Here is a 13,310-nt window from a genome sequence, read left to right as displayed (position 1 = left end):
TTATTGAATTGCGTTGACATTGCTATGAAATATCAGAAGAATAAATATGTGGTAGACCTCTGAGATTGGAGTGAGGCTATTACAAAGAGCATATAGAGGTTTTAGGCAAGATTCTGGCTGAATTTGGGGATAAAGTTGCTTTAAAAGGTGATAAGTTAGGGCTGACTAAATCTGGAATAGGGGACCAAATCCATCTTTGTGCTTGCTTATAGGATCCTGTTTAAGATTATGGAACAAGTAGAGCAAGAGGTTCGCAATTGGGAAGACTAGGGATTAGGCCTAGCTCGTTTCTGTATAACTTTCCCCCGTTAGCAGTGCCTAGGAAAGATGGTTTCGTCCGGGTCTGTGTAGATTTCCGTAAATTGAATGAGAAGACTATTCCTGACAGGTATCCGGTCATGTGCATACCAGACTTTGTTATCAAAATTGGGAGGCGCAACATGTAACCTTCAATAGACCTCATGCAGGGATTCTTGCAGGTTCTTCTTAGTGTAGATAATCAGGAATTTACCGCATGCTCATTGCCCAAGGGGCACTTCAAGTTTATGCGGAGACTTTTGGCTTATCAAGTAGTCCTACAACTAATACGAGGTTAGTAAACAGCTGTACATGGGTTATTGGGGAAGTACGTCTTTGAATACATGGATGACTGCAACAGACTCGATTCAGCACTATGTGGAAGTGCTTGGGAAGTTCTTAGGAGACTGAGATTAGCTGGATTGAAAATTGAGTTAGCCAAGTTTGACTCCTTAAAGAAGCAGATTGCATATTTAGATCATGTCATATCTAAAACAGGAGTTAGGGTAAATGACGATGAAGTTAAAGCAAATGCAGATTTTCCTGTCCCCTAAGACAAAGAAAAAGTTGGGTCAAATTCCTTGGGGATAGAAGGGTTTTTCAGAAGGTTCATGAAGAGTCTTTCTATTTGTCAGCTCCTTTAACAGATGTTGTGGGAGGATATTAAATTTTCTTGGAGGGAGCAGCAACAGGTAGCTTTTCAGAAAGTTAAGAATGCATTAATGAATCCCCCAATCCTGAAATTTCTGGATTTCAGTGTAGAGTGGACCCCCTGTATTCGCATTTTCTGGATTCACAGACACACATTCTTTGATTTCTCTCCGAAACATATCCCCCCATTTTTAGCAGTATTTTTATCTGACAAATATCCCCAAATTCCTGTTTTTTTTATTAATTTCATCATAAAATGCACTTTTTGTTATAAGACTATTAAAAAAACAAGGTATAAGAATTTTTAGTGTGTTTCTCTTGAGTTTTAACCCTTAAACGCCGAAGCAGTAAAAATCAAAAACTCCCCCGAATTCCGGAGCCGGTTTTGAGTGAGCGCGGAATCGGAAAAAATAATTTTTTCAAAAAATCACAGCGCGCTTAGTTTTGAAGATTAAGAGTTCATTTTTGGCTCCTTTTTTTGTCATTGCCTGAAGTATAGTATGCAATCATCAGAAATGAAAAATAATATCATTATCATATGTAAATAATGCGATATATGGTAGCGAAAAAAAAAATTCATACATAATTGTATTAAAATCACGCTGTGCAAAAACGGTAAAAGCTAACAAGTTTCTTTTTTTTTTTCGTTGTATTGTACACTACTTGCAATCATTTTGATATATAATACATTGTAAAACAATAAAAGCAACACCGGAAAAATATTATCACAAAAGATGTACGAATTCGTAACGTGCGAACGTAAAAAAATATTTTTTTCAAAAATTCACCGTAAATCTCAATATTGTTCTAGAGACTTCCAATTTGTTTCAAAATGAATAAAAATGATTGAATATTACGATACTGTAAGAGTTTTAGCTTACAATTGCGTTTTTTCGACCATTTCGGTAGAGTCCAAAGTTGACCAACGTGGTTTTTTTTTTTCTATTTATCGTGATTTATATGCAAATATTTCGAAAATGAGAAAAGCTACAAACCTTCAATATCTTTCATTTTATTTTACATGAAATTGCACACATTTTCATATATAAAACTCTATGAAATGCCTAACTATGGAAACGGAGCAAATTTTCCGAGAATTCGATGTACGCAATTCGGAGATTTATGGCGGAGAATCCGCGCGCGGAGGGAAGGAAAGTTTTTTCATAAATTCACCATAAATCGAAATATTGTGCTAGAGACTTCCAATTTGTTGCAAAATGAAGGTAAATTATTGAATATTACTAAAATATAAGAGATTTAGCTTACAATTGTGTTTTTTGACCATTTCAGTAGAGTCAAAGTTGACCGAACGTGGTTTTATTTTCTATTTATCGTGATTTATATGCAAATATTTAAAAATGAGAAAAGCTACAAACTTCAATTATTTTTCGTTGTATTTTACATGAAATTGCGCACATTTTCATATATAAAACTTTATGTAACGGCTAATTTAAAATGGTGCAAACATTACCACAATCGCACGTAACATTTTTTCGGAAGAGTTACCGCACGGACGTAAGGAAATTTAATATTTTTCATAAATTCACCATAATCGAAATGTTGTGCTATAGACTTCCAATTTGTTACAAAATGAAGGTAAATGATTGAATATTACTAAAATAAAGAGTTTTTTTAGCTTACAATTGCGTTTTTCGACCATTTCGGTAGAGTCAAAATTGACCGAAGTTTGAAAATTTGTCACTTATCATTTTTTATATGAAAATATTTCAAAACTGATAAAAGCTACAACCATGGGTTTGTTTTTAGTTGTATTGTTCATGAAATTCCATATATAAAACTTTATGTAACGGCTAATTTTAAAATGGTGCAAACATTACCACAATCGCATGTATGATTTTTTTCGGAAGAGTTACACCGCGCGGACGTAAGGAAAATGTTTTTTTCATAAATTCACCATAAATCGAAATATTGTGCTAGAGGACTTCCAATTTGTTTGCAAAAATTAAGGTAAATAGTTGAATATTACTACAATATAACGTTTTAGCTTACAATTGCGTTTTTCGACCATTTCGGTAGCGTCAAAGTTGACCGAAGGTTGAAATTTTGGCATTTATCGTTATTAATATGGAAATATTTCAAAATTGATAAAAGTTACAATCATGACTATGTTGTATTGTGCATGAAATTGCGCACATTTTCATATATAATACTTCATGTAACGGATAATTCAAAACGGTGCGAAAATTATGTCAAAGTGACGAAATAATTTTTGAGATGTGTCACTGATACTTTTTAGTGCGATAAGAAAGAAATTCGCGCTTGCGCGCCTGCGTAACGATTGTAAACAAAACAACGCCTTGATCCGTGAACTCCCAGCATCCCCAAGGCGCGTGATTCAAAAGTTTTCGGCTGGTAGGCCTATAAGTATTTTTCCACGAATTAAAAAAAAAAACTTTTTGAGCCGACGTATGTACGTCCATTCGGAAATCGGGGAGATTTTGACTCGACGTTTAATACGTCCATTCGGCGTTTAAGGGTTAACTAACAAAATAGGCGGTTTTAAACGTTTTTATAAGGTTCCAACTATTCGAGAGGGGATCTGGATTGATTGATTGATTGATTGTGAGTTATCTGGCGTCACAACTACCAGGGTCACCGACGCCGAATACTAATGTGATCTTTTAACTTTTATAATATATTATACAACATTCAAAATAACTTTATCTTTATGAGAGATATATAAATTTTATTTAAAAAAATAAATTAAATTTCTGATAAAAATATAAATAATATTCCGATAAAAAGAATTGTGATTGATCACATAACAGTAAAACTATTAAAAAGAAAAAAAAAATGTATATACTAAGACAGCACAGCTGTCAGATATATTTGAGAAGACCAGCTTCTTTGATAAAAGAGATAACGTTATTAACACACATGCTTTCTCCCAACAGTTTTGGCATGCTTTATGTTACATACCTGCTTCACTACTATAAGCTAAAAAATTATTCCTAAGTTCCACTAGACTGGGACACTCAACCAGCAAATGCCTAACAGTCAGTGAACTAAGCAATCATCACAGAATGGCTCATTCTCCCCATCCATCAGATAGCCGTGAGTTAAACGCGTATGGCCAATACGCAATCTACACAATACAACCTCCCACTTCCTTGGTATTAGGTCATATTTCCAAGGGTGTGTCTGTCTAGTAATTTCTTTCATTTTGTTGGGGCCTACTCTGTCCCACTGAAGTGCCCATAAATACTGGACAGATTTCCATATATCAAAAAATGTATCACGATATGGAACAGGGCATTTTCTCGGTACTAAAGTTTGCGCTGCTGATTTGGCTAGCTTGTCTGCCTCTTCGTTTCCCGATACGTTCACATGGGCAGGAACCCAACAAATGAAACAATGCTGCCTCTATTTTGGTGCAAGAAGATCCACTGCAAGATCTTCAACACCAAGGGATGATCAGTATTAAAGACTTCCAGGGACTGTAAGGCACTTTTGGAGTCACAAAATATTGTGTAGCTACACACTGGGAGTGTTACAATATGTTCCAGTGCTACTAGGATGCCATACAATTCAGCTGTAAAGTTTGAGGCAATAGAAGGAAGTGCACCTCTTCGGTTAAAAGATTGGCTATAAACTCCATATCCAACGCCGGCATTGGACTTGGAGCCATCAGTAAATATAAAACATGTATCAATATGCTCTGATACATGATCTAAAAATATTGCCCTTATTTCCTCATCAGATTTATTCCTCTTTGCTCCATTGAAGTACCTGCAGAATTTCACATCCGGTAACCTCCAGACAGGAGTACTGGGATACACAAAGGGAATAATGGGATATTTGTTAATATTTGTATCCTCTAAAATTTGTTTTATTCTATAGCTAAAAGGAATGGGATACCTTGGATGGACTTTCATAAAAACCATTAAAAATATTTCTATTTGCCACAGCAAATGCCTGAGATTTGGGGAGTCTTTGCGCTCTAAACCAGTACCGAAGTAATGATGACTGGCGATAGAGTTCAAGAGGCATCTCTCCTGCATCAACTAGCAAACTAGATATTGGTGGGACGAACGGGAAAAGCTCCTGTGGCTATACGATAGCTGAATGATGTACTGAATCTAAAAGTTTTAAGTTAGATGAGGAAGCTGAAGAATATATTTCACAACCATATGACAGCTTGACAAGATTAAAGATTTATGAAGCCTTAGTAAAAGATTTCTATCAGCTCCCCAACTGGTATGAGAAAGCACCTTCAAGATGTGTAGAGCTTCTAGGCTCTTTGCTTTTATATGTTTGATATGGGGGACCCAAGTCAATTACTGTCAAAAACTAGGCCTAAGAAGTGTGCTTGTTCTACACATGGGATTCTACGGCCATACAAATAGAGGTCTGGATCAGGATGCACTCCCCTGATCCGACAGAAGTGGACAGCAGTAGTCTTGCTTACAGAGATTTTAAAACCCTGTTTCTCAGCCCAACTTTACTATTTTATTTATTGTTAATTGTAGCTTTCTTTCTGCTACAGTCATCCGGGTGGCAGCAAAGGATATCGACAAATCATCCACAAACATGTCTTTAAAACCTCTCTTGGAATGACAGCTGCAACACTGTTTATGGCTAGAGCAAAAAGTGTTACACTGAGAACACTGCCCTGGGGAACACCTTCTTCTTGGCACCTTTTCTCTGATAAAGTACTGCCAACTTTAACTTTAAAATACCTACGATGTAAAAAGGATTTCACAAATAAAGGTAATTTACCTCGTAGACCACTATTATGTATAGTCTTCAGAATCCCATGTCTCCAAGCAGTGTCATATGCCTTTTCTATATCAAAAAACACTGTCACATGATGTTGCTTGGAGGCAAAGGCTTCACAGACAGAGGTTTCAAGTTGCAGTAAGATGTCCAGGGTAGAGTGCATTTTTCGAAAACCACACTGAGAAGGTGTTAGAATATTGTTGTGGCTCTAGATACCACATTGTCTTACATTTACCATTTTTTCCATCAATTTACACAAACAGCAAGTTAAAGCAATGGGGCGGTAACTTGCTGCACACAGGGGATCTTTTCCAGGCTTAGGAACGGTAACATGGTGGCTAATTCCCATACGGTAGGGTAGCTGCTTTCATCCCATATTCTATTGATAATACTTATTATAAAAAGTTTTGTGTTCTTCGAAATGTGTTTAAACATTTCATAAGGAATCTCATCTGGACCAGGGGCAGTGTTACTTGCTCCTAGATAAAGCAGAGTCAAACTCCCTTTCAGAAAAAGGCATATTATATGATTCAGCTTTCTTTGCTGAAAAGTCAAGTACGTGTTGTTCTTCCATCATTCTGAAATATGTCCTGGGGAACTATCTGATTTCTCAGAGACTCGAGCGAAGTGTTCTGAAAATGTATTACTAACTTCTGTGGCATCAGTGACATGAGTATTATTCACTTTAAGTACTGGAGGAGGATTGGGTGTAAATTTACCCTGAATTTTTCTTACTTTTCTTCCAAATGCTACAGACTGGTGTTCTGCTGTTAATAGAGGATACATATTCGGCCCATGCTTGTCTTCTGGCAGCTTTCATAGCTTTTCGAAATCGTGCCCTACACTGTTTGTAAATTATGACATTGTCCAAGGTGCGATGTCTACGGCACCTGGTCAATGATGACCTTGTAGCTCGGTGTAACAGCCTTAGGATCTTCTGACCACCACGGTACTGGCCGTCTCCTGAATAGTCCCTTAGTTTGAGGAATTGAGTGTAGACCTGCAGTATGCAATGTTCCATTGAGTAGATCAATGGCATCATCTACACTTGGGAGATCTTTTGCATCCCCCTCCAACTCACTCAAGTCTTTGAATTTCTCCAATTTGCTTTCTCTAAGCACCATCGTGGCGATCTCGGGATAGGTGGACCATCATTGGTGTCGATCACAATTGGAGAATGGTCACTGGTATGCCAGTCATCACTTGTTCTCCAACTAAAATCAACACTGCAGTTGGAGCTACATATTGAAAGGTCGATGCAGGAGACGGTGCCTGTCTGAATGTGGTAATGGGTAGGTTCTCCAGTATTAAGAAGACCTATATCTTCATTTTCTATTAATGATGCCATCATATTCCCTTTTTGGTTTGATGTTACATCTCCCCACAATGGATGTCTACTGTTGAAGTCACCAAGTAGAAGGAATGGCTCTGGTAGTTGCTGCATCAAGTGTATTAAGTTCTCTTGGGAGACATGGCTATTGGGTGGAATGTAAAGGGAACATATGGTATATTGCCTCCTTAAATTAATTCGTACAGCCACAGCTTGAAGTGGAGTATTTAGTTTTACTTTGTAGTGTGGAGCATCTTGACGGATGTAGATGAGGGATCCACCATGATTTCCCACCTCTAAATCAAATTTAGTTCTATAGTGAACATATTCCCTAGGACAAGGGGTATATTCACCTAGCATGGTCTCCTGCAAACATATCCCTACAGGAGAGTGCTCATTTTAGATTAAAGCAAATTTCACTTCCTCATACTTCGCTCGCAGTCCCTGACAGTTCCACTGAATAATGGAAGTGAATTTATTCACGTTTAGGACCAACATTGTGGTTCCTTTTTACAAGACTGGGAGAGTTCTTTTTTCTACTAGGGGGAGGCATTTTGATGGAAGGTTTTGTTGGCTTCTTCGGAGGAGTTATCGCCTTCGTAGAGCCAATATCTTTTCCTTCAGTGTTTTTGATACTGAAGGGTTTTTTAGTTTCTTCGCTCTCCATCTCTATCGAGATGGAGAAAGCAGAGGTGTTCTCTAAAGAGACCCCCTCAAGTGTCTTTGTATTGCTGGCAGTAGCCAGCTCTGCCTCTGATGAGGCAGAAGTACCAGCGAGGACTGGCACCGGGGGACCAGCATCTGCTGGTTTGTCCTCCAAAGAGGAGTTGGCACCAACAGAAGCTGGCACCAGACCAGCAACCACTGGCCTTGCCTCCAAAGAGGCAGATGGTGGAGGGTGTATCTCAACTGGCACTTCAATTTTCTTCAATTCCACACTAGGGTCTTTCTTGTTGGTTCTAGCGAACCTTGTCTTTATATTCTCATCATCAGTTGACTCAGATGATTCAGTTAGCTGTCTTTTTAATGATTCTTTATTTGATTTTCCTTTTGTGCTCTTAACTTGGGTGTTTTATTTGTCTCTTTCTTTTGGCTTTTTAATTTTGCTACTACAGTAGCAAAACTTAGACCGGGTCTTACAGTCTTTGCTTTGGCTCTCTCTCGTGCTTCCTTAAATGTTGTTCTTTCAATCACTCTAATTGCTTGTATTTCCTTTTCAAGTAAATATATATCACACTGCTGAGATGACGAGGCATGTCCCTCACCACAGTGAACACATTTCGGTTCCCTGGTGCACATACCATGCTCATCTTCTCCACAGTTGACACAGACTGCAGGATTTTCTTGCAATTTGGATCGACACGATTGTAGGGTGTGTCCAAATGCTGGCAATGGAAACACCTTCTGGGTCTCGGGATGTACTGCTTTACTTAAACTATACCAGGCTGCAAAGAACATTCTGGAAGTCTTAAGGTTTCAGGGGATCTGGAACACATCCCAGCCAGAATGGAATAGGTGCTGCCTTATGCAGAAATTTGAGGGTAAATTCCACTCAATAGGTTACTATAGCAGGATATTTAAGACTAGGGTAGCACTGAATAGTTAATGGCTAACATAGATAGAAAACCTTTCCTGTGATGTCAAGCTTGGTTCATTTTAGAATGCTGTTAATGGGGAATAAGGTAGTTGTTCTTACAGACCACAAGTCATTTTTGGATCTTTTTAATAACCCAGATCTATCACCTAAAAGAGCTCGATGGTTTCTAACAATTAACAAATAAATTTATTATATTTTGTAAAATTATATTTAGTTAAAACAATATCAAAACAGATAAGAACTAAAACCAGTAACAAATTTTGAGTATATTTGTTGTACAATACTTACATAAATTTTAAGATCATGATGCAGTGACTTTTTTTGGATTATACATGTCTTTTCTATTATTTCTTTGCATAATTACAATTGATTTTAGCCAGTCTAAAAGTTGCCATTAGTGAAATTATGGGTTATAGAAGTGATGGAAATTCTTTCCTGCCCAATGCCTCCAAATCGATGGCACATAATACTGATGCTCATTATGAGTGGATTCGTCCACCACCCAAACCTTGTTATTGCTACTCATATGAGGGGATCTGTCCATTTAGGATTAAGAAATATTTTACTGATCTCAATTTTTCTTTAAAAGTTTTGGTATGAAAAATCCTTGTAGATAAAATAATAAAGCCCAAAATAACACTACTAAAGTAAATTATGTTTATATTTTAACATGAAAAAACACAGTTTGTAACTTACACTGTACTAGCTTCATTATGGAACGGTTTAACAAACGTTGAATAAAATGAGGTGGTTTTCTTAGTTCCATGAGTATATTCACAACTCCATTCTTCTGCTCGCCCAAATATATTGCGAAGCATGCCGCCTGTGGAGAACTGTGCTTCATTGTTTCCAACTGCAGTGTTGACTTTTGCTCCAAGGAAACTAACTTCCGTAACTTCAAAAGTCACCTGCCAATTTCAGAAGTCTTCAGAGCAACAGTAAATAAATATTAAATAATTTTACATTTTCATCAGTAGTACTTTGGAAAACAAGACTCATTAAAAACATTACTTTGTTAAAAGCATGCAACCTACACAAAACTGTTTCTCAAATACAAACCTATTACATTACACGGGTTTAAGTAATCTAAATTGCTTAAAGTCAAATAAATTATTCCTAATTCACCCTTCAATCTGCCACATATAAATGTCTGGGCTACCTCAGTCCCTCTTTAAAGAAAGAAAATGGCAGTCAACCAGTATTGCTGGCTTTCTTGGGTCTCATTCATATTTTTTCTACCCAAAATATTATAAAAAGCCACAAAAACTAAGAAAATATTTCAAAACATAGAGCAGAGCTGAGAAAGGTTTAAGCAACCTGTAGGAACAATGCCATCTGACCGAAACACAACAGTTTGTTTACAAAAATCACATGGTTTATCAGGTTAGATTCCAGTTTTTTGTTTAGGCTCCGGTGCAAAATTGACTAGACATTTTGCGTAAAAATTCAATTATGTCGAGTTCTAGTGCAGTCAGGGACCGGGGTTCTACTGTAATTCCGACATGACAATGACTTTACGAGTACTTAAATTAAAAAAAAATAAAACTAAAACAAAACCCAAATTTATAGGTTAACTATATGAAATTATCATATTTCCCAATATCACAGATGCTCCAACCCTGAAGACTTACCCCACTCAACCTTGCAGATTTTGAATACAAAAAATTAACATGGTAACACTTACAGGATAACTGATGCCACATTCAACTTGTGTTTCTTTTATAATTGAATAGGCTTTTTTGAAGCTGCAACATCAGTGAACTGATACACTTGAACAGATTATGAACTTAGCCATGCTGCACCTCAGTATATCTGCATGTGTACATATATGTACAGTGTGTGTTTGTGCATATAAGTACATACTGCATAATGATGTACAACTTGCAAGTAAGCATTATAAAAGGATATTAGCCTATATTAAAATAATCATGAGAGAGAGAGAGAGAGAGAGAGAGAGAGAGAGAGAGAGAGAGAGAGAGAGAGAGAGGTTATTACACAGACCAACAATAACACACTTGCTTATAAATAAGCAATTTACTTGTAATCAACAGATGAACTGAACTTTTACTTATAAATTTACTTATAAACTACAATATTTAAAAGCACTGCACATACAAATGAAAAAAAAAACATACGACTAGGTACTGCATTTAATTCCTATTCACTTTTCATTCAGTTGTAACTGTTAAATTACTGCAGACTGCCTTTAAAGGCAATAGGTATTGCATGAGCATATGTTATAATTATACTAATGTTAATATATACACATATTGGTAATGTCATTAGCAGTAGTAAACATAATCGTTTATTAGATTTTTTTAAGTGGAATATTGGAACTCGTGTTTTAAAAAAAAGGACTGAATAATATGATAAGCTATGTCTTACTCAGATGAAATAAATAATATGCAAAGGGGAGTAAAAATCTTGATGATCAAATCTGGACATAGGGCAATATAATTATATTGAAGTAGCCATTTTTGGTCAGAGGCCTCTTGCATATAAATCACGATAAATAGAAAAAATCTATGTTCGGTCAACTTTGACTCGACCGAAATGGTAAAAAAATGCAATTGTAAGCTAAAACACTTACAGTCTAGTAATATTCAATCATTTATCTTCATTTTGAAACAAATTGGAAGTCTCTAGCACAGTATTTTGATTTATGGTGAATTTTTGAAAAAACCTTTTTCTTCCATCCACGGGCGGAATTTCCGCCACAAATCTCCGAAAGGCTTATGTCACATTGTCGAAATATTTCCACCGTTTCATATTAGCCATTGCATAGAGTTCTATATATGTAATTGTGCGCAATTTCATGTAGAATACAACATAAAATAATCGATGGTCGTAGCTTTTATCATTTTTGAAATATTTTCATATAAATCATGGTAAATAGAAAAAAATCGACGTTCGGTCAACTTTGACTCGACCGAAATGGTCGAAAAACGCACTTGTAAGCTAAAACTCTTACAGTCTAGTAATATTCAATCATTTACCTTCATTTTGAAACAAATTGGAAGTCTCTAGCACAGTATTTCGATTTATGGTGAATTTTTGAAAAAAATCTTTTTCCTTCCCTCAGCGCGCGGAATTTCCGCCGCAAATTTCCGAAATGTTTACGACACATTGTCGTAATATTTGCTCCATTTCATATTAGCCGTTACAGTGTGTTTTATACATGAAAATGTGCGCAATTTCATGTGGAATAAAACAAAAATAATTCATGATCGTAGCTTCTATCATTTTCGAAATATTTGCATATAAATCACAATAAATAGAAAAAAAAATAGACGTTCGGTCAACTCTGACTCGACCGAAATGGTCGAAAAACGCAATTATAAGCTAAAACTCTTACAGTCAAGTAATATTCAATCATTTATCTCATTTTTGAAAGAAATTGGAAGTCTCTAGCACAGAATTTCGATTTATGGTGATTTTTGAAAAAAAAACTTTTTCCTTCCCTCCGCGTGCGGTATCTCCGCCGCAAAATCTCTGAAATGCTTACATCACATTGTCGTAATATTTGCACAATTTCATATTAGCCATTATAAAGAGTTTTATATATGAAAATGTGCGCAATTTCATGTAGAATACAACAACAAAATAATTCATGATCGAAGCTTTTATCACTTTCGAAATATTTGCATATAAATCACAATATAGAAAAAAAATAGACATTCGGTCAACTTTGACTCGACCGAAATGGTAGAAAAACGCAATTGTAAGCTAAAACTCTTGCAGTCTAGTAATATTCAATCATTTATCTTCATTTTGAAACAAATTGGAAGTCTCTAGCACAGTATTTTGATTTATGGTGAATATTTTATAAAAACCTTTTCCTTCCCTCCGCGTGCGGAATCTCTGCCGCAAATCTCTGAAATGCTTACGTCACATTGTCGTAATATTTGCTCTGTTTCATATTAGCCGTTACACAGAGGTTTATATAAAAAAATGTGCACAATTTCATGTAGAATACAACAAAAAATAATTAATGGTCGTAGCTTTTATCATTTTCGAAATATTTGCATATAAATCACAATAAATAAAAAAAAATTCGACATTCGGTCAACTTTAACTCGACTGAAATGGTCGAAAAATGCAATTGTAAGCTAAAACTCTTACAGTCTAGTAATATTCTATCATTTATCTTCATTTTGAAACAAATTGGAAGTCTCTAGCAGAATATTTTGATTTATGGTGAATTTTTGAAAAAAAATGTTTTTTTACGTACGCGTGTAACGAATTCGTGTATCATTTTGTGATAATATTTTCTGTGTTGCTTTGATCGTTTTACAATGTGTTATATACCAAAATGATTGCAATTTAGTGTACAATACAAAAAAAAATTAACTTGTTAGCTTTAACCGTTTTGCTCACAGCGTGATTTGTATACAATTATATATGAAAGTTTTTTTTGGGGGGTCATATATTCCACTATTTATATATGATAGATATTTTTTTCATTTCTGATGGTTGCACACTAAACTTCAGGCAATGACATAAAAAGGAGCAAAAAATGAACTCTTAATCTTGAAAACTAAGCGTGCTGTGATTTAAAAAAAAAAAAAAATTCCGCTTCGGCACTCACTCCCGAACCCCGCCGGCATACGGGAGACGATTTCTGAAATACCGCTTAGGCGTTTAAGGGGTAATGTGACAGGAGGAGAAGAGAGTTGCCAACTCAAGTTCGTGTAA

At 35.9% G+C, this 13,310-nt stretch overlaps 1 protein-coding gene across 4 annotated transcripts in view; it reads right to left on the bottom strand.

Annotated features, from left to right (window-relative positions):
* The window catches only part of LOC135215389 (sorting and assembly machinery component 50 homolog), a 562,240-nt gene that overhangs the window by 247,832 nt on the left and 301,098 nt on the right, over nt 1-13,310 (bottom strand). For all 4 annotated transcript variants that reach the window (XM_064249976.1, XM_064249977.1, XM_064249978.1 and 1 more), the window contains one exon: nt 9,312-9,523. In XM_064249976.1, coding sequence (XP_064106046.1) covers nt 9,312-9,523 — 212 coding nt within the window. The remainder of the gene's footprint in view (nt 1-9,311; nt 9,524-13,310) is intronic.

This window comes from Macrobrachium nipponense, chromosome 5, assembly GCF_015104395.2.
Source record: "Macrobrachium nipponense isolate FS-2020 chromosome 5, ASM1510439v2, whole genome shotgun sequence".
Taxonomy (NCBI): Eukaryota; Metazoa; Arthropoda; class Malacostraca; order Decapoda; family Palaemonidae; genus Macrobrachium; species Macrobrachium nipponense.
Note: the sequence above shows the minus strand (reverse complement) of the source record. Positions and strands in the feature narration are given on the sequence as shown.